At 54.4% G+C, this 17,122-nt stretch overlaps 6 protein-coding genes across 6 annotated transcripts; 3 read left to right on the top strand and 3 right to left on the bottom strand.

The window, feature by feature from the left end:
* Positions 1 to 184: 184 nt before the first annotated feature.
* Positions 185 to 1,212, top strand: BDY24DRAFT_417171 (uncharacterized protein; the record flags this gene model as incomplete). The annotated part of the gene is made up of 3 exons (XM_076643679.1): positions 185 to 193; positions 262 to 474; positions 562 to 1,212. 3 exons carry the CDS (start codon positions 185 to 187, stop codon positions 1,210 to 1,212), a joined length of 873 nt encoding a protein of 290 aa, XP_076494543.1.
* A 1,476-nt stretch (positions 1,213 to 2,688) lies between these two features.
* Positions 2,689 to 5,999, top strand: BDY24DRAFT_396574 (transmembrane amino acid transporter protein-domain-containing protein). Its single transcript, XM_076641461.1, has 15 exons — positions 2,689 to 3,155; positions 3,242 to 3,328; positions 3,428 to 3,492; positions 3,590 to 3,647; positions 3,760 to 3,825; positions 3,931 to 4,004; positions 4,085 to 4,278; positions 4,414 to 4,482; positions 4,571 to 4,621; positions 4,691 to 4,775; positions 4,858 to 4,902; positions 4,973 to 5,261; positions 5,366 to 5,444; positions 5,552 to 5,609; positions 5,720 to 5,999. The coding sequence occupies exons 1-15, from the start codon at positions 2,899 to 2,901 to the stop codon at positions 5,806 to 5,808; spliced, it is 1,566 nt and encodes a 521-aa protein (XP_076494542.1). The 5' UTR covers positions 2,689 to 2,898; the 3' UTR covers positions 5,809 to 5,999.
* Positions 6,000 to 6,073: 74 nt separating this feature from the next.
* SEC13 (GTPase-activating protein SEC13) lies at positions 6,074 to 8,631 on the bottom strand. The gene is made up of 8 exons (XM_076641460.1): positions 8,136 to 8,631; positions 8,007 to 8,063; positions 7,751 to 7,869; positions 7,381 to 7,616; positions 7,192 to 7,281; positions 6,834 to 7,038; positions 6,615 to 6,735; positions 6,074 to 6,475 (listed from the first exon to the last, which is right to left on the bottom strand). The coding sequence occupies exons 1-8, from the start codon at positions 8,193 to 8,195 to the stop codon at positions 6,251 to 6,253; spliced, it is 1,113 nt and encodes a 370-aa protein (XP_076494541.1). The 5' UTR covers positions 8,196 to 8,631; the 3' UTR covers positions 6,074 to 6,250.
* A 583-nt stretch (positions 8,632 to 9,214) lies between these two features.
* BDY24DRAFT_396559 (peroxisomal membrane protein) lies at positions 9,215 to 11,575 on the bottom strand. Its single transcript, XM_076641459.1, has 11 exons — positions 11,432 to 11,575; positions 11,238 to 11,333; positions 10,916 to 11,002; positions 10,763 to 10,796; positions 10,544 to 10,650; positions 10,283 to 10,465; positions 10,038 to 10,158; positions 9,886 to 9,932; positions 9,725 to 9,797; positions 9,523 to 9,620; positions 9,215 to 9,349 (listed from the first exon to the last, which is right to left on the bottom strand). The coding sequence occupies exons 1-11, from the start codon at positions 11,486 to 11,488 to the stop codon at positions 9,326 to 9,328; spliced, it is 927 nt and encodes a 308-aa protein (XP_076494540.1). The 5' UTR covers positions 11,489 to 11,575; the 3' UTR covers positions 9,215 to 9,325.
* BDY24DRAFT_396557 (TAP-like protein-domain-containing protein) lies at positions 11,565 to 14,836 on the bottom strand. The gene is made up of 14 exons (XM_076641458.1): positions 14,589 to 14,836; positions 14,377 to 14,453; positions 14,166 to 14,280; positions 14,012 to 14,090; positions 13,649 to 13,929; positions 13,445 to 13,572; positions 13,322 to 13,375; positions 13,014 to 13,213; positions 12,599 to 12,908; positions 12,494 to 12,520; positions 12,358 to 12,418; positions 12,147 to 12,273; positions 12,050 to 12,066; positions 11,565 to 11,977 (listed from the first exon to the last, which is right to left on the bottom strand). Exons 1-14 carry the CDS (start codon positions 14,772 to 14,774, stop codon positions 11,753 to 11,755), a joined length of 1,887 nt encoding a protein of 628 aa, XP_076494539.1. The 5' UTR covers positions 14,775 to 14,836; the 3' UTR covers positions 11,565 to 11,752.
* Positions 14,837 to 14,926: 90 nt separating this feature from the next.
* BDY24DRAFT_396556 (uncharacterized protein) lies at positions 14,927 to 16,093 on the top strand (the record flags this gene model as incomplete). The annotated part of the gene is made up of 1 exon (XM_076641457.1): positions 14,927 to 16,093. Exon 1 carries the CDS (start codon positions 15,076 to 15,078, stop codon positions 16,090 to 16,092), a length of 1,017 nt encoding a protein of 338 aa, XP_076494538.1. The 5' UTR covers positions 14,927 to 15,075.
* Between the last annotated feature and the right edge of the window lie 1,029 nt (positions 16,094 to 17,122).

Below are 17,122 nucleotides of genomic sequence, written 5' to 3'. Positions count from 1 at the left end.
TACTCGGAACGAGGCGCACAAATTTGCAGCAGTGAGTGTTCGAACTTTCTTCAAGGTGTTCCAAGTGATCGAAGGTAACAAAAGGAAGGGCGTCGAGGTTAGCTCGAGCTGAACTTCTCCCTCTCCTTCTCCCTCCCTTCTTCTTTGAAGCATCTTCACCTCCCTCCTCTCTGAGCCAGGAGATATGTCAAATGTAGTTCCTCCCTCTCTATCATCCTACTGGGACTTTCCGGCTGACCCTCGTTCCCTCTTCTCTGCCAGCTCCCTCCTCGTCGCTTGCCATGGGAGGTCCTCCTTCTCATCGTGAAGGAAGCAGATCCCTCGACTCTCGCCGTCCTAGGACGAGTCTCGTACGACTTTCTGGCAGCGACGGCTCCGGATCTGTATCGCTCGGTGACCGTAGAGTCGTTGGATTCGTTGAAGAAGCTCTTCTGCCAGAGGGAAGTCAAACCGGAGGAAGGAAGGAGGACGAGGGTGAGCTCGATCGATCCATCTCTTGTTTCCCACCTTCTCTTCCTCTTCCAGCTGCTGACCTCAAATATCGACTTGCTTGCACTACAGAGCTCTCCTCCTGCCTCAAGAATCAACCTTCTCCTCTCCCTGTCCCAAATCCAAACCCTCTCCATCACTCTCGACTCCTTCCCTATGACAACCAGGCTGTCTCCCTCCCGACTCGTCGAAGCAACATCCATCCCCCTCGCGACCCTCCATCTTTCTCTCCCCCACTCCATCAGAGGGAAAGTCGACTCTCTCGATCGCCACCTCCTCCCCCTACTCAACCCCGTCCGCTGCCACTGGAACATCCTTCGTCGACCCTTCAAAGGAACGCGTTGGGTCACGATCGGTCGATCTTCTCTCGCTGGATGGACACGACTGGAACAGGTCGATCTCAAGGGAGGACTTCCATGGTCTGAGCCTCGGGAGGGTCTTCGGCTAGCAGCTCTACCACCGCCCTCCCTGGCTCGGAGACGCGTCGTCCGCCTTCACGTCGCTTCCCTCTTCTGCTTGGCCTCTCCCGACCTCCGGTGCGCCCTGGATGACATCGCAGGCAGGGATATCCTCTACGGGCTGGATACGATGCAGGCTGGCTCGCTGGTGCTGGTTGTTGGGTCGGAGGAGGAGAAGAGGGAGACGGAGGAGGTGGTGAGGACGTTTGGAGAGATTGAGCCCTGGCGAAGGGTCTTTGCTGTTGCTGTTGAAGTTGAGCTTTGAGGTGAGTTGATGGCTTAATATTCTTGGGCCGAGTCTGGCTGTGAGCTCATTGTCTTCGTTTCCGTTTTTCGCTTCGACTCGCTACAGGATCATCTTCAACACGCGTCGCTCCTCCTCCTCCTACTCAACTCCGCCCCACCTTCTTCCTCCTCGCCTCGCCTCTTCTTCAAGACCCTCTCCTACGCCACCGGCAACATTTCATCCTCAGTCCCAGCTCAAACTGCATCTTCCTTTGTCCACCAAACAAAACTCAGGTGGTTCCGTCGAGCTCCCTTGTCGTTCTTCCTCTCTGCTCTCGCTATCTGCTCCTTTACTTTCTTTGCTCTGCTCATGCTCTCTCTTACTTTAGAACGATATTTAAAGCTGATCTCCTCTGCTCGCGAGATCTAGATTCTGGCTCTTGACGCGTCGTCCTCTCCATCTGCCCAAGCGAAACCGGACGCAAATAGATCATCCTTCGAGCGCGACTGTCTCGTCTCGGCCCTTTCCCTCTACCAGTATACCTAGAGCAACTACCTCGTCGAGTCGAGTCGGAACACAGAAGAGAGGAGAGATGAAAACTTCAAGAGCCTTTTGCGGCGTGGTTTGGGCCCGTCGGATTCAAAAGTCCGAGCTCAACAACTCGATTTGACTCTTACCCCTTCTCTCAAATTCTCCTCCTCCCACCTCCACCACCTCCACAGGATCTTGCTTGGTAAAGACCTTCAAGAGCCGCTGAGACCAACAAGCATCTCCAACGAGAGATAAGCTGGCTCGTGGCCAAAAAAAAGGAGAAAGGGAGAGGAGGAGTTTTGGCGACGCGGGTGGCTCTCAGAGCAGCTTTTCCTTTTCCTTGACGATCTGTTGAACGACGTCGTCGAAACAAACAGCTTGGTTCGTATACCAGGATCTTCGACATCATTTTCCACTGCAGGGAAAAGCGACAGGGCGACGTCTTCTCCAGCCGCGACCGACTCAGGTTTGGAACGCACGAGAGAGGCCCGTCGAGCTTCAGATGCCCCCAACCTGACCTCGTCGGCCTGTTCAGCGCTACTGACACTCTCCAAAGTCAAGTGACGACGAAGCCAGATTTTCGGACTTCTTCGTCGACTGCTGGCTTTTTTTCCTCTCTGATCTTTTTCTGTTCGCCGACGAAGGACAGCTCGAACGGTGAGAGCCAGGTCAGCGGTTGGTATAGCGGGGCGGAGTCGATTGATCGCTTTGACTGGTCACCAGGGCGACGTCAGGGAGTAGTGCAAGGAACAGGAGCGAGAAGAAAGTCACAGTAGGGACGCGTCGCGCCTCGTCTTGAGCTCTGTTGACGAGCTCGCACTTCTCTTCGGTTCGCACCGACTTTCTGATAGCAGACATCTAGCACCGAGTTGTAGATATGGTGGGAGGTGAGTAGCATGGCGAAGATTAAAACGAGATCGATCGGGGTGAACGGGGAAAAGGGAGGGGAGCCACGTCGAGTCTTTCAACTCTGAACCTCCCATCAAATGCTCGAGGATCAAATCCTTCCACAGATTTGCTGTCTGCGGCCCCTTCGCTAGTCTTCTTTTTCCGTCCCCCGTCTTTTTTTCCCAACGCTTTCAAGTCAACTGCCGACCTCCCAACCACCACCTGCCCTTTCGACCTCTCCGTCTAGCTCTCTCTTCTCCGCGCTCTCCTCCTCTCCCTCCTCCTTCCTCCATCTTCTCCCTCAAAATGGCCGACAGCTCAGCCGAAGCGTCTCGGACAGTCACTCCTACCTCCCTCGAAGCGGAGAAGAACCTCGCCAACCTGGACGCTGAGAAGAACGGTGCCTCAGGAACTCCCTCGACCTCTCGTCCTGAAAAGACAAAGTACACGGTTAAATCGATCGCTGTCGACGACGTTTTCTCTGATTCGGTCGAAGGATCTCCAGATTACAGAGGAGTCTCCTGGCCAGCAGCTTTGGTTCTCATGATGAAATCGCAGATTGGGTGAGTCAGTCCATAGATAGGCGCGAGCTCGAGCTCCTCCAGGCTGACGACCGACCTCCCTCTCTCCTCTCTTCTCGTCCCATCAGTTTGGGAGTGCTGAGTCTGCCCAACACCATGAACACTCTTGGATACGTTCCTGGGATTCTCCTTGTTATCTTCCTGGGGATCATTACGTGAGTACGGAGGAGAAGCTGCCGCTGAGACGGACTAGAGTGCTGACCTCCCTCGCTGCTTCTCTCTCGCGTCGTCCCTCATCTCGTCGGCGACCATAGTACCTACGGAGACTACGAGATTGGTAGATTCCGTAATCGTTACGCAGGAGTGCATAGCGTCGGAGGTAAGTATACTCCTTTCGAGCTCCCCTTGTCTCTTCCTGAACGCGTCGAGCAGGACGAAAAATCAAGTTCTGACCACGACCCATCTGGAATCTGCAGACGTCGGATTCGTAATGGGAGGAGTGATTGGAAGAGAGGTGCTTGGATGGTGCTACTGGTGAGCCTCGTTTCTAGAAGAGAACGAAGGAGGGCGAAGAGAGACGAAGTCGAAACTGATCGGCCGACCTTTCTTCCCTCCTTGAATGCTCGATTTTTTGCCCTCCTACCAGGCTCTACCAGTGTTTCAACGCTGCTAGTGGAATGCTCGCTACCTCTATTGCTCTCAACGCTGTCACGTTCGTCCTCCTTCCCCTCTTCGCCTTCCCGCTCCCCTCCGTCCGTCTCTCTTTTATCTTCTTTCGCTGACTCGATCTCGCCCTGGCTCCTTCTCAAATTTCCAGCGGACACGCTACCTGCACTGTCGCTTTTACTGTGACAGCAGCTGTCATCGTTGGAGTTCTCGGATCCGCTAGGAGTTCGTAAAACTCTTCTCCCTTCGCTCCCGCTCCCGCCCTTAGCTGACGCCCCGCGTCTCTTCCTTCGCTGAACTCGTAGCTTTCAAGCAGATCTCCTGGATGGGATGGGTCGGTATCTGCTGCATTCTCCCAGCTATCTTCATCGTTACCATCGCCTGTGGAATCTCAGACCGACCCCCTCAAGCGCCAGCAGGACCTTTCGACAAGGAGCTTAAAGCATTCAACAATCCCAACTTCGGAGACGCTATGGTTGCGGTTGTCAACATTCTCTTCGTAAGTAGCATCAGCTTCATCTCTTAGAGCTCTGCTCTCTCCCTCTGGCTCGAGCTCATTCTCGCTCTCCGTTCCCTTCGTCGCGTCGCGTCGCTGATCTCTCTCACGTTTCACTTTCAACCTCGATCTTGACAGGCTTACGGAGGATCTCCCGGATACTTCTCTATCATCGCTGAGATGAAGAACCCTCTTGACTACAACAAGGTTCGTTGTGATTCTACGTATCCCTCGTCGCGCGTCGTCTTGACCGTCCGAGCTGATTCTTCGTCTCCATCGTTTTTCCTCACACCAGGCCATGTTCTGCGCTCAGGGATTCGCCATCATTCTCTACGTCACCATCTCTGTCCGTTCTCTTTCCAAACAGTACCGTCTTCGAGCCTTCGTCGCTCATCATCCTTCTTCCTTTTCACAGACCGTCCTCTGGTTCTACTGTGGACAGTACATCGCTTCGCCCGCTCTCGGATCCGCTGGACCTCTCATCAAGAAGATCGCTTACGGTTCGTTCGACTTCTCCCCGCTTGAAACTCCTCGAGAACGACGCTGAGCTGCTTTCCTCCCTTTTGCCGTTCCCTCCTCCAGGAATCGCCATCCCCGGACTTCTCGCCTCTCCTATCATCTACTCTCGTTCGTATTTTCCTTATTTAATCTTCACTCTCAGCCTTCTCCGCTTCTGACCTCGTTGATTCTTCCCCAGATCTCGCCATCAAGTTCTGCTTTGTTCGTCTCCTCCGAGGATCTCACCATCTCCAACACTCCACCCCTACCCACTGGATCACTTGGATCTCCCTCTGTGTTGGAGTCGTTTCGTTCTCGTTCATCATCGCCGAGGTTCGTCTTTTCTCCCTCCTTCTCTCGTCGACTCCATGCGACGCGTTGCTGACCTTCGTTCCTTTCTTTTCCCGCTCGAAGGTCATCCCCTTCTTCGACGATCTCATCGGTCTCATCGGAGCCGTCTTCGCTTCCTTCTTCTGTATCACTCTCTTGTTCGTCTTCCTCTCCTTCTCCATTCATCTTCTTCCCCCTCTCCAACTCTCGAACCAACCCCACGTCTCTCCCTCTTTTCCTCTTTCCTTCTCCAAAAACACAGCGGATTCATGTGGCTCTTCGACGACAACGAGAAGAAGAAGTCTGGAGAGCGGGTTGGTGCTCGAAGATGGACCAACAAGGTTCGTCGCGTTCTCTTTCTTTCCCTCTCCCTCCATCTCGTTCTTCCTTCCCCTCCTCCCTCCGAAAACTGACTCCCCTCCCTCTTCTATTCCTTCGTTTCCCGCAGTTCCTCCACGCCAACGCCTACATGATGATCGTCGTCGGATCCTTCATCTTCGTTGCTGGTTCGTTCCCGTCTCCCGCTCCCGCTCCCGCTTTCCTTCCCTCGTTCCCTCCCCACAAACTGACTCCCTTCTTCCTCCGCCCTTGCTCACCCCGTTTCGCTCCCACTCAGGATTCTACGGTTGTGTCCTCTCGATCCAAGACTCGTTCAACGAAGGGACCGTCGGCTCGCCGTTTTCGTGTGCGGACAACTCTGGTTAATTCTCAAGAAGGACGAGGGTGGGTTTGGGATTGGGCTGGGTTGTTTTTTTAAGCAGTCTAGTTTGTTTTTGTTTTGATTCGGGTGGTTATACAAAAGAAGATCTGTTTTTTTTTTGTTTGGGAGAGGGAGAGGGAGGGAGAGGGAGAGGGAGGGAGAGAGAAAGGGAGAGCGGGAGAGGGAAGAGAGAAGAGGAGCAGACCGCTCGAAGGAAAGATCTGCTCGACGTCGACTCCGACTGAGCTACTTCCAGGGCGGATTTCGTTCCTTTCGTTCACGTTCGGTTCGTTCGAGAACGAAGGACGAGTCCTCTCGTTCTCGTCGTCCTTCGAACGCGTCCCCTCCCTCTCTCTCTCTCTCTCTCTCCCTCTCTCTCCTTTCCACCTCCCCCATCCAAACCATCACAAGCAGACGCACATCAAAATCCCCTCTCTCCTCAGCTATCTAACCACTCATCTCACTAACGCACTCCCAACCCCCTCCCGCCCCCCCCTTCTCCTTCCACAAACTAACCTTCCCGTCCCCCCCGCTAACCGCCAGCACGTTCCCCGCGAGCGACCAGCTGACCCGCCAGACGACTTCAGGGAAGGTTTCTCCTTCGGGGAGAAGGGAGGTGGTGAGCCAGGGGGAGGTAGGGGTAGAGCGGGTGTGGATGAGGACGGTTCGATCCTGCGATTGAAAGAAAAGAGGGAAGAAGAGGAGAAAGAAAGGAAAGGAAGGGGATAGGGTGAGAAAACGTAACGAGAACAAGAACGATGAGAAGAGGCAGAGAGGCTCGAGGAGAAAGAAAGGAAGAGAGGCGACTCACCTGCGAACAAGAAGCGATGTAGGACGTAGGAAGCCCAATGTTGGGCGCCCACGCGACGTCTCGAACCCAGTCGGTGTGCTTGTCGAGCGTGTCCTCTACGGCCCATTCTCGTTCTTGCTCTCTGTGGGAGACGAACGCGCAAAGGAATCAGCTCTCTCGTCTCTCTCTCTCCTCCTCGTCCCTTCTCGAAACCAACAAACGAGCCCGCTCTTCACTCACCTCCACCCCCAGATCTTGACCTTGGAATCACACCCTCCCGTCACAAACTTCTTCTGCTTGTTCTCCGCACCGGAACCTGAGACTCCTCCTGGGACGGGAGCTGCTGGACGAGTGAGGGAACCGGGGACGACGGAGGGAGCCCACGAGACGGAGGTGGCTCCCATGGGGTGGGCGATGGCGACGAAGGATTCGGTGGAGCCGTCGTCTAGAGGAGCGAGCGGAACAAGGGTGGGAGTGGGGGTGAGGCAGGTGGGAGGGAGGGAGGGAAGGAGAGAGGCGTGTGAGCTCGAACGAAGGAAGGAAGGGAGAGTGAAGAGAGATGAAGACGAAGAAGGTTGAGTTGGGAGGAGGAACGAACTGTTAAAAGTGACGATGGAAACTTTGCTATCGCTGGAAGCACAAGCGAGAATAGGACCATGCTCGTAAGGAGCCCAAGCGACCGAGTTGACTAGAAAGGAAGAAGATGCCACGTCGAGGTCAGCTCTCCCTCTCCTTCCTCCTTCCCTCTCCTCCCTCCTCCCACCCTCCAAAGTCGCATACAACTCACCACTAGCAGCATGCAAGTTATGTTCCTTAATCACCTCCCACTTCTCCCCAGCTCCGTTGCCACCAGCACCGGCTCCAACTCTGGCAGCGTTGGAAGCAGCCTTGGACGGAGGAGCTCCCAGTGCTGCCCTCCCCTTCTCCTTCCAGATGAAGACTTTCCCATCGTAGGAAGCGGAAGCGAGGATCGGACCGAAGGAAGGGTGAGCCCAGGAGAGTTGCCAGATCGGGGCGGTGTGGCTGAGAGAGGGAGGGAACGAGACAGAGGGAGGGGAGGAAGGGGGTGTGAGCTCTCGAGCGAAGGAGAACAAGATGGATTCCTGGAAGAGCGAAGCGGGGAAGAGGGAGAAGTGGAGTGTATGCGTTGAACTTACCCTCTGAGAACGTCTCCTTGACCCTTCTGTTCTCCATCTACGACGTCAAAGACTCGGATCGTCTTGTCGGACGAACACGTCGCGAGCCGTTTGCCGTAGTAGTCGAGTTGAGCGTCGTGCTAATCGAGAATGAAACGAATGCAACGAGTCAGCTTGATCTAGATTCGTAGAGTCAAAGAGAGAGTAGGTCAAAGAGGATGGGAGGAGCTGGGAGAGGGAAGGAAGGGAAGGAAGGGAAGGGGTTCGACGAGCTCACAATCATCTCCTCATGTTGAGTCTCGACCGTGTGCGATTTAGAAATGGATTTGGTGGCCTGGAAACATCAAAGCAGAAGATAGATCAGTACTCGTTCGTACAAGCTACCAAAAGAAGATCAAGGACTGACCATGGTGGATGGATTGTGGGTGTTTGGGGAGGAGAGAGCGAGCGAGCTCGAGGAAGCCATCTCTTCGCTCTTCCGTTACTCCTCCTTTTCTTTCGTTCTCAACCTTCGAGAAGAAATTCTGCGACACACTGGGACAGTTGAATAGAGCTACTTCTCATCAGCTCCGAATCTCTACCGAACCCTCATCAATTTGACTCCGAGCCCGTCACAGAGGGCACAACGGCTTGACCTCCTTCTCCTCTCTTCGAAATCCTCTCTTCTCTCTCTCCTCCTCCCTCTCTTCTCCCAAACCTCGACCCCCCCTTCTCTACTCTGTTCTCGTCCTACAGCTCACCAAATGCCCAGCCGCTTCTCTTGACTCTTCTCCCTTCTTCGCTCGTTCAGCCGCTTCTCTTGACTCTTCTCCCTTCTTCGCTCGTTCTCGTCGCTCTTCCTCTCGCTCCCTTCGAACTCGTGAGTTTCCTCTTCCTCCCTCCCTCCCTCCCTCCTTCCCTCTCTCTCCTCCCTCCCCCCTCCCTCCCTCTCATACATGATTAGACACATCAAAAATATCGATTAGTCTTGCTTAACAACAAACACTTGCAGAAAAACTTTGCTTATACTTTAATGATCCCACACCGATCCTCCCCAACTCCTTTCTCTTCTTCTGCTTCGTCGTTTTGACCTTTCGGAACGAGACGAGAAACTTGGACTGACCTTTGCTTCCTTCGCCTTCCTTTTGCGGACGAACAGATAGGGACCCGACGCAGTTCGATACGGGCTCGGAGCTATTGGGGTCGATTGGGTGATTGAAGAGGAAGGGAGGGCTGAGGGCTGAAGTTCTCTTCTCCTTCCCTCCCTTGTGTCGCTTCGTCTTCGTTTCGCCATCAGCACGTCCACCTCCTCCCTCCTATCGTTCACCACCTTGACTCTCAACTCCTGCATCCTCAACTCGCTCCCCCGTTCGACAGGGCGACTCGTCCCGTCCCTTCTCCTTCCTTCGCTTCCCTTCGCTCGTCCTTGCTTTCCTCTCCCAATCCATGATACGATCCCTTATTTTCTCCTTTTCTCTTCTCGCAAGGTCTCCTCTTCCAAACGAACGAAAAAAAAAAGCTCATGAACAACCCTGCAACGAAAAGCTAGCGTATCTATCTATCCAAACCCAGCTCCTCCTTAATACTCGCTCCCCTCCTCCTTGAGTGTTCGTTCATCTAGGCAGCTTTGGCGGCGAGAATCTGATCGACCACAGATTGGGAACAGTACAAAGGGAGTCAGCGCGTTTTTTTTTTGTTCACGACACGACGTGAAAGTGAGAAAACGGATGGGGGGGATGGGGAGAGAAAAAGGAGGAAGGGAAAAAAAAAAACGAGAGGGAAAGGAAAGGAAAAGGAAAAGGATGCTCGCTCACCTTCCTCACCACCTCCAAAACCTTCGCGTGCCCGAGGAACAGGAAACTCGCCGTCAACACCGACTGCAAGAGTTTGGTGGTGATTCCCTTGTAGAGTCCTGTTGGAGCGGTAAAGACACACGCGGGGGAGACGAGAGTCGGTAGTCAGCAGAAAGGAAGAAGAAGAGAGGGCAAGGAGATGTGTGAAGACGCGACAACGCACCACCGGGACCGTCCTTCCTGAGGATGTGGAGGAGAGCGGCTGAGAGGGAGGGGTAGGCGTGGGAACCGGATTGCTGTTCGATCGAAGGAGACGGAGGGGGGGGTCAGTTGCGGCGTGGGAGGAGGGAGGAGAGAGGGAGAGGGAGAGGGAGGGAGACGAACGAGTCGGGACTTGAGGAGAACGAGAGGGTAGGAGAGGGAGGTGGCGACTGAGCGAGATCGAACGTGAAGGGGTGAAGTGGACAGAGGAGAGGGTCAGTTTAAGGAGAGGGAGGGAGAGAAGGGAGAGGAGAGAAAGAGAGGGAAAGACGCACAGAGCTTGGCCAAAGCTCCGAGAACGAAGATATCGAGATCGGAGAGAACGGCGAGAGCTCCTCCCTTTCCCTTCCGACGTTGAGCGAGAAGGAGGTTCTTGAGCTGCTCGAAGGCGGTGTACTGCAGGAAGAAGGAGAGAAAGAGGACGCGACGCGTCAGTTCGTTCATCGGAGGAGCGATTGTCTCCCTTTCCTTCTTCGATTGGACGTCGAAAGGGTTTCAATAAGAGAGTAAGGAGACTGACCTGAAGAACAGGGTTGGTAACCAAGATGAGAGCAGCCTTGAGTCCTCTGAAGAGACCTCCGGGACCGTCGACCTTGAGGATCGCTCGAACGGAGTCGGGGATGGAAGGACGAGGAGATCCAGGGTGAAGAAGAGTGGAAGTGGATTGGTGGGATTGCACGACCCAGAGAGGGTTGGTGATGACCTGAGAAGCAAAAAGTGCGATAAGTAAGCTTGGGCGAGTCGAGTGAAGAGCAAAGGGACGAAAGAGAGGTGAGCTCACGGTCGTAGCTGATCCAGCGATGAGACCAGCGAGGATGGACTGCTTGACGGTGAGCTGTCCTCCTCCAGCGGCACGAGCACTTTCACTGCTGAGGGAGTAGGCGAAGTCTGTAATGTGAGGGGAAGGGAGGGGAGACGCGAAAGAAGAGAAGGGCGGGGAGATGGTCAGCACGCCGCGCTCAATCACTCTCGAAGGAAGCGATGAGGTATAGGGACGAACAGTAAACAGCGTTGGTGACTCCGATACCGAAAAGCTACAAGAAGAAAAGGGAAAAGGGAGGTGAGCTTGATCGTTCCGGCAGGGCTGAACGAAGGGACGGCCTCTTCCCTCCCGAGCTCAACTTCCCAAACAGAGACGATGGATAAGACTTACCGACGAGCTCAATCCAGCGTAGAGACCTCCGAGACCCTCCTCAGTGTAGATCTTGACGATGGTGGAGTCGTAAGGAGACTTCTTGGACTGAAGAAAGCAACGAAGAAGAAGAGAGAGGAGGTCAGCTCTGGCCAAACATGTTGCTCTCTCGCCTGCTTCTCCACCCCCGAGCTTCGCTGACTCCCTCGACGTTCTAGCAGGAAGAGGAGACATCGGGCCCTCCTATAACGCTCGAAGTATGCTGAAGCTCGACAAAAGCAACGCTCTCAAACCTCCTTGCTCTGCGACCACAACCCTCGCCTCGACCTGACGATGAACTCACCTTCTTCTCGAGCTCTCCCTCAACTTTGGCGACGGCCTTCTGCTTATCGGCGACAGCATCTCGAGTAGAAGCGATGACCAGAGGGTAGGTGATGCACTAAAAGTGAAAGCGAGACCAGAAGAAACGTGGTGAGCCAGCGCAAAAGGAGAAGGAAGGAAGGTCGAGCTGGGATGGTCGGGAAGGAGGAGACTCACCATGGCACCCATTCCTCCGACGGATCCAGCGATAGATTGAAGCACACTCTCGTTCATGTTTGAAAAAAGGAGTGAAGAGGAAGAGGTTGGGATTGGGGAAGATGTAGTTGGTGAGGAGAAGGCGAGGGAGAGGAGGGCTGGAAGTTGGAAGGGAGGCAACGAGCTCGGCTATCCGGTTCGAGAGAGAGACACGAGAGGAGCACATGTTCCCGTCGCGTCCAGTTTTTCGCTTGGAAAGAAAAGAGCCGAGGTAGGATGAGATGAAACAAGATGAGATCCAGAGCTGAGGGAAAAGATGAGAGTGCAACGACGACGGAAAATCTACCAGCCCATCAAAAGATTCGTCCAACCGACCGCGCTCTCCCTCCCGATCCTCAGCAACTCCGTCTCTTCGGAGCTCATCGCCTGCTCGACCTCGAGGAGGTTGGCCTTGTTGACTGGAGAAGGGAAGAAGGTGTCGTTGATCTCGCAGCGGGACTCATCCTCGGGGAGTTCACCTTCGAGGAGGTAGGCCTGGATCGCTTTGAGCGTGCAAATGGACGTGCTCTGAGGAACGAAAAAGCGAGGGAGAGTCAGTTGATGATTGAGCGATGGAGTAAGAAGGGGAAAATTACTCACGCCCGACGAGCAGTGACCTGGGAAATGAAGGAAGAAGAAGGGGGGTCAGAGAACGTTTTTGGGTCGAGAAGTCGACGCGCCGTCGTCGAGGACTCACCAGGCGAGTTCTGGATCAAAAGTCGAGAGGAGTTCCCCATGAGGTTGTTGATTTCGTGACCGGAAGACAGAGGTGTGATGGGATCGGCGGTGTTGCTGATGATCATCATGGGAGTCCGAAGAGTGGCCTGAGCGTCGAAACGAGACGTCGAAAGATCAGTCTCGTCGTCGAAGAGCGAGAGATCGCCACGACAGACGAGAATGGCACTCACGTTCCAGGGCCCAGAGAATCGAAAACCTTCAGGATGTTCCCCGCGAGGCCAAAACTCGCAGCTGAAGAAGCAGGAAACGAGAAGGCGTGAGTGACGGAGAACGACTCTGGTCGCGTCGTGTCGGACGAGAGCTCACCCTCCGTCGGGTTCAATGATAGCGACGCTGAGGACAAAAAAAAGAGACATTTGAGGTCAGTCGGTTCAATTCAGACGGTTCGAGCGACAAGACTGCTGAACTCACGATCCACCGAAATGAATACTCTTTTCTTGAATAACCCTCACCATCTCCTTGCTCATCTCTTCAGCAGTAGGCCCGTCCGAGCGGTTCCCAGCTGAAGGCCCATCCGCACATCCAACAGCAGCACGACTGAGATCGCTCTGTCCCGAAGGAACGTAGCCGTCAGGAGCAGGATTGCCGACGGGGAGTCCTCCAGCTCCTGCTCGAGTCGCAGTGTGGAGAGGGAGAGGGTTCGAGTTGTACATCGCTTCGGCGAATAGCTGAGCGACAAGTTCCCAGGAGTGAGGAGCGTTGGTCGAGGCGTAGAGTCGAGCTAGACAGAGTGAAGAGTGAGAGATTGAGAGGGAGGAACGAATGAAAAGGTGAGCAGAGAGTTTCGAAAGACGTCGGAAACCAGACGAATAGGGACGGTACGAACATCGAGCAGATCCAGAGGAGAGAATACCAGGAACGTCTCCACCCGAGATAGCAACAGGTTTGACGTAGAGCTCGTCGAGGTAGGCGGTGAGACGCTGCTCGATCTCGGAACCGGATGCGTCCTTGTCGGTTTCCAGAGCGAGAGCACATCCTTCAGGACCAGCAGCGGCACAGTCTCGAAGGAACCAGGCGAAGGTATTTCTGCGAATGAGACGAGGAGGAGAGAGTCAGCGATGCTGGAAAGGAGGGAAAGGGCGAGATGGTCATTCGAACAAAGCAACGAGGAGAGCGACCTTTGTTGGAACTCACTCCGTGCTATCCAGCCAGTCGTAGATCATGAGGTCGGCTCGTACGTTGGCCCATCTGAGAGTGAGAAGTTTGAAGATTAGCTTTGGATCAAGGTGAGGGTGATCGGTAAGCAACCAGGCTTACTGGGGCGAAGAAGCCACTCCATCAATGAGGACGCGACCGGCCTTCTTGGGAAGCATGTTGACGAGATAGGCTCCGACGATGGTACCGTAGGATCCTCCGTAGAAGTTTATGGGAGCATCGGGTCCGTCCTAGTGGAAGCAAAAGTGGTCAGCGACGAAATGCGACGAAGAGAAGACGAGGGAGAAGGGAGAGAACGAGACGAACCAAGACCGCACTCATCCGCTCGATATCCCTTACCACCGTCGAAGTTCCCATGTAGTCCAGCTCAGTCCCCATCTTCTGAGCACAGAGAGTGAATTCCACCTCCTTCAGAGCTCGAAGCTCCTTGTTCTGCTCGAGGAGGCTCTGCCATGTAAGGTTGGCGTTCGGAGGGATGTTGAAGGATTGGGAAAGAACGGTAGATTTTTTGAACAGGGCGTACTCCTCGGCTGATTCAAAGCAGTCGACTCGGGGGGTCGTTCTGGCGATTCCTCGAGGATCGAAACCTGATGAGAGGAAAGAGGAATGGGGATCAGGACGACGACGCGATGGGCTGAAAACGGTAGACGTCAAGGTTTCTGAACTCACCAACGACGTCGTATCGACCCTTGAGGAGTTCCATCCACTTCAGACGGAAGGTGAAGTCTCTTCCGGATCCTCCCGGTCCCTGGTGCCATCATAGCAAACGAAGAAACGATCAGATCTCGCCGGAGCAGTAGAAGCATCTGTCCGTTCAACGCACACCAGGGTTCAGGAAAAGGGTCCCGATGCGTTTAGAGGGATGACTAGTGAAAGGAGCCTTAGATAAAGCGAGAGTGGTGGTTCCGTAAGAGGTGTTGAAGTAATCAGTTGGAACGCTGAGAAGACGAGGGCGAGGAGGGAGGGAGGGGAGGGAGGGAGAGAGAGAGAGGTCAGCTCGAGAAGCCTCGACGACCAAGAGAGATCCAACTCACTCAAGGGTCCCACAAAGGAAATCTGGATGATCCAGGCATGGCTGCCAGTCGACGGAGGAGAAGCGATCTCGAGGAGCCTGAGATGGGCAAAGGGAAATGAGGGAAGGAAGGTTGAGCTCGCGGTCAGCTTCGTCCTTCTTCTCCTTCCTCTTTTCGCCGTTTCTACAGAGTTCAGAGTTAACTCTCGAGAAGGATGAAAATATAAGGCTGACCTTTCCAATCTTGCATCCAGAGAGATGAACCAGAATGCCAGCAACGACGGCAAACTGCAGGGTCCTCATCCATGGAAACGATCTCTTCGTTGAACTTGAGCTTGGACCATCGTCCTGCTTCTGCGATGTCGATGAAGAAGAAGAGGTAGCTGGGTGTGGTAGGTGACTCTTCTCGTTGAAAGACATGTTGGGCGAGCAGAGTGTGGTTGAGGGAAGAACGAGCTCGAAAGGTTGAAGCGAGCTCAAGGAGGGATCGCATGGAGGAGCTTCGGAGGAGAACGAGGGCTATTTTCTGTGAATATTCGAGGAGTTGATGCACTGCTTAGAGAACATGTTGTCTAACAGTCCCTTCACATAAATTTTGGCCAGACAGAAACAGAGCAGAGATGCACGAGAATCGTTTCCCCTCCAACCACGACGAGCTCGACTTCCCTTCCCTTCTCCTCTTCTTTCCATCCTTCCTCCTCCTACAATCCAACTCCAAACGATGCCTATCCCTCGACTTCCCTTCGATGTCCTTTTCGAGATCCTCTCCCACGTCTTCCAATCCTACCAGCTTCCCTCACTTCCTTCGAGCGGCAGCACTCCTCGAAAAGGCTCGACGTCCCTCCTCCTCGTCTCCAAGTCCTTCCACGAGCTCTGCCTCCCCCTCATCTACCAATCCATCACTATCGGTCGCTCCTCTCAAGACTGGCAGCTCTTCTTCGCGCCTAGGACTGGACTCCTCGTTGGAGAGCAAGGGGAAGCTCGTCGTTCATGGGTTCGAGAGCTTCGAGTTCACGGGAGAGGGGTCGTCGCCCCCGTCGACTTCGAACTCACGGAGAAGCTTCTCTTCGAGGACGAGATGGGTCCCTTCGAGATCAGCGACTTTTTGGTCGAGCTCTGCTCAGAGGTCAGCTTCCCAAACCTTCGAAACGTCGGACTCGTCCCTGAAGCAGCGGCTCGAGCACGAAGCTGGGAGAGAGAAGAACTCGTGAGGTTGTTCAGAGCGTACGCCGAAGGAGAAGGCCTCGTCTGGGAGAGGGACGAAGACGGAGATCCCTGCTACTGCAACGATTGCATCATCAGTCACTACAGGGATATCTTCACCGGGATCGAAGCGAGAAGAGCCAGCTTCATCCTTCAACTCCTCCTCCCCTCCCTCCCTCACCTCACCTCCGTCTCCCTCTCCGTCAGCAATTGCGCTTCCCCTCACAACTTCGAAGCCTACTTCCTCCCAATTATTCTCCATCCGTCGTACAATGCTACTCTTCAATTTCACTACACTTTCGAAGCCGACCAGGAGGAACGACGAGCGGTCGACCGTCGACACTCCATCGCGGCTCACGTTCGAGGACTGCACGACGTCCTGCCTTCGGACGCCGAGGTTCAGATCGTTGGATTTGGGAGGAAGACGAGGAAGATGATCAGGAACTCGATCGAGGGGAGATCTGATGGAGAGGACCTTGCGAATTGGGAGTTCGTCTCGTCGAGCACGGTCGAGGCATTCATCCAGGAGTGTTGAGTTGCTTGTGAGTTTTCTTCGTTCTTGAACCAAAGCCACGTCGAGGATATACCCTGACGATGATTCTGTTCCATATTCTCCTCTCAGCGTCGATAATTGGAGTCAGCACGGAGTCGAGGTTGGTTTTCGCGTCGCGTTCTGTCGTTTCTCTCCCTCGTTTCGCTTCGAAGATCCATAGCTGGCACCGATTGACGCTTTTTCCTCTCTTCAATCTTCGTTCAGGTTCTCTCTCGCTGTCGTCGGAGCCGAGGATGCACGTCGTTTGTGGATTGATGAGCTTGACCCTTTTCCCTTTGGCGCGACGCGTCTCTTCTTTCTTCCCCTGCGTCCCGTTTTCTGGAAAAGAATGGCGAGTGCTCGAAGCTCCGTGGCAGTCTCTTCTCTATGAAGGAAAACTGCACTTTTGACGAAACCAAACCAGACCTCTGTCGACTTCGTTTTGAGCTCGACCTTCTCACGCTCCTTCCTTCTCTCCCAAACAGTTCAGCACTGGCCTCTCTCCTCTCCCTCTCTCTCTTCTCTTCTTCTCTTCTTCTTTCTCAACACACTTTAGATGGACAAGCAGACCCTCAACCGAAGTCTCACATCCTCGGAAGACCTTTCTGTGACCGAAACCATCCCCTTCTTCGACCCCCTGAACCTCGACTCGCCCTTCAGCGCTTGCTCCCTCGAGCTCCCTCCGACCTCCTCCTCCTTCCAGCCCCTCTCTTCACCCCCTGCGCTGATCTCTTTGGAGATGACCTTCTTTTCGACAGGTGATTTGAGTCACCTTTCAACCACAACCTCTCTCCCTTCTCTCGCAGGTCGACGACTCTCGACATGCTCTTCTCCAGCTTCTCCTCGTCCTCCTCCTCCACCGGCCCCTCCCTCTCGACCTCCTCTCCTCTCTCCCGTCCAAGAATCAACCGCCTCTACTCTCGCATCGGACTCTGGACGATCATCATCGTTTGCGTCTGGCTATATCTGCAGGGCTCGTCGACTCCAAAGTCAAAGGGAGGGAAAGGAAGGAGGAAGGTTGAGCTCGTTACTG

Source organism: Mrakia frigida (genome assembly GCF_051309035.1).
Source record: "Mrakia frigida strain ATCC 22029 unplaced genomic scaffold BDY24scaffold_26, whole genome shotgun sequence".
Lineage (NCBI taxonomy): Eukaryota > Fungi > Basidiomycota > Tremellomycetes > Cystofilobasidiales > Mrakiaceae > Mrakia > Mrakia frigida.
This window is presented reverse-complemented; position numbering and strand designations above follow the sequence as displayed.

Bases quoted from the DNA above. Each gene is read 5' to 3' on its own strand.
- BDY24DRAFT_396574 (XM_076641461.1), top strand. From the start codon at position 2,899: ATGGCCGACAGCTCAGCCGAAGCGTCTCGGACAGTCACTCCTACCTCC. The intron at 3,329-3,427 runs GTGAGTACGGAG...CGGCGACCATAG, and splicing joins ATCTTCCTGGGGATCATTAC to TACCTACGGAGACTACGAGA. The intron at 4,622-4,690 runs GTCCGTTCTCTT...TCCTTTTCACAG, and splicing joins TTCTCTACGTCACCATCTCT to ACCGTCCTCTGGTTCTACTG.
- SEC13 (XM_076641460.1), bottom strand. From the start codon at position 8,195: ATGGCTTCCTCGAGCTCGCTCGCTCTCTCCTCCCCAAACACCCACAAT. The intron at 8,064-8,135 runs GTCAGTCCTTGA...TGATGTTTCCAG, and splicing joins CCCACAATCCATCCACCATG to GCCACCAAATCCATTTCTAA. The intron at 6,736-6,833 runs GTGAGTGAAGAG...CGTCTCCCACAG, and splicing joins GTCAAGATCTGGGGGTGGAG to AGAGCAAGAACGAGAATGGG.
- BDY24DRAFT_396559 (XM_076641459.1), bottom strand. From the start codon at position 11,488: ATGAACGAGAGTGTGCTTCAATCTATCGCTGGATCCGTCGGAGGAATG. The intron at 9,933-10,037 runs GTGCGTCTTTCC...GATCTCGCTCAG, and splicing joins CGGAGCTTTGGCCAAGCTCT to TCGCCACCTCCCTCTCCTAC. The intron at 9,621-9,724 runs GTGCGTTGTCGC...CCGCTCCAACAG, and splicing joins CAGGAAGGACGGTCCCGGTG to GACTCTACAAGGGAATCACC.
- BDY24DRAFT_396557 (XM_076641458.1), bottom strand. From the start codon at position 14,774: ATGTCTTTCAACGAGAAGAGTCACCTACCACACCCAGCTACCTCTTCT. The intron at 13,214-13,321 runs GTGAGTTCCAAC...TCTCATTCGCAG, and splicing joins GACTGGCTGGATAGCACGGA to AAATACCTTCGCCTGGTTCC. The intron at 12,521-12,598 runs GTGAGTTCAGCA...TTTTGTCCTCAG, and splicing joins AGTATTCATTTCGGTGGATC to CGTCGCTATCATTGAACCCG.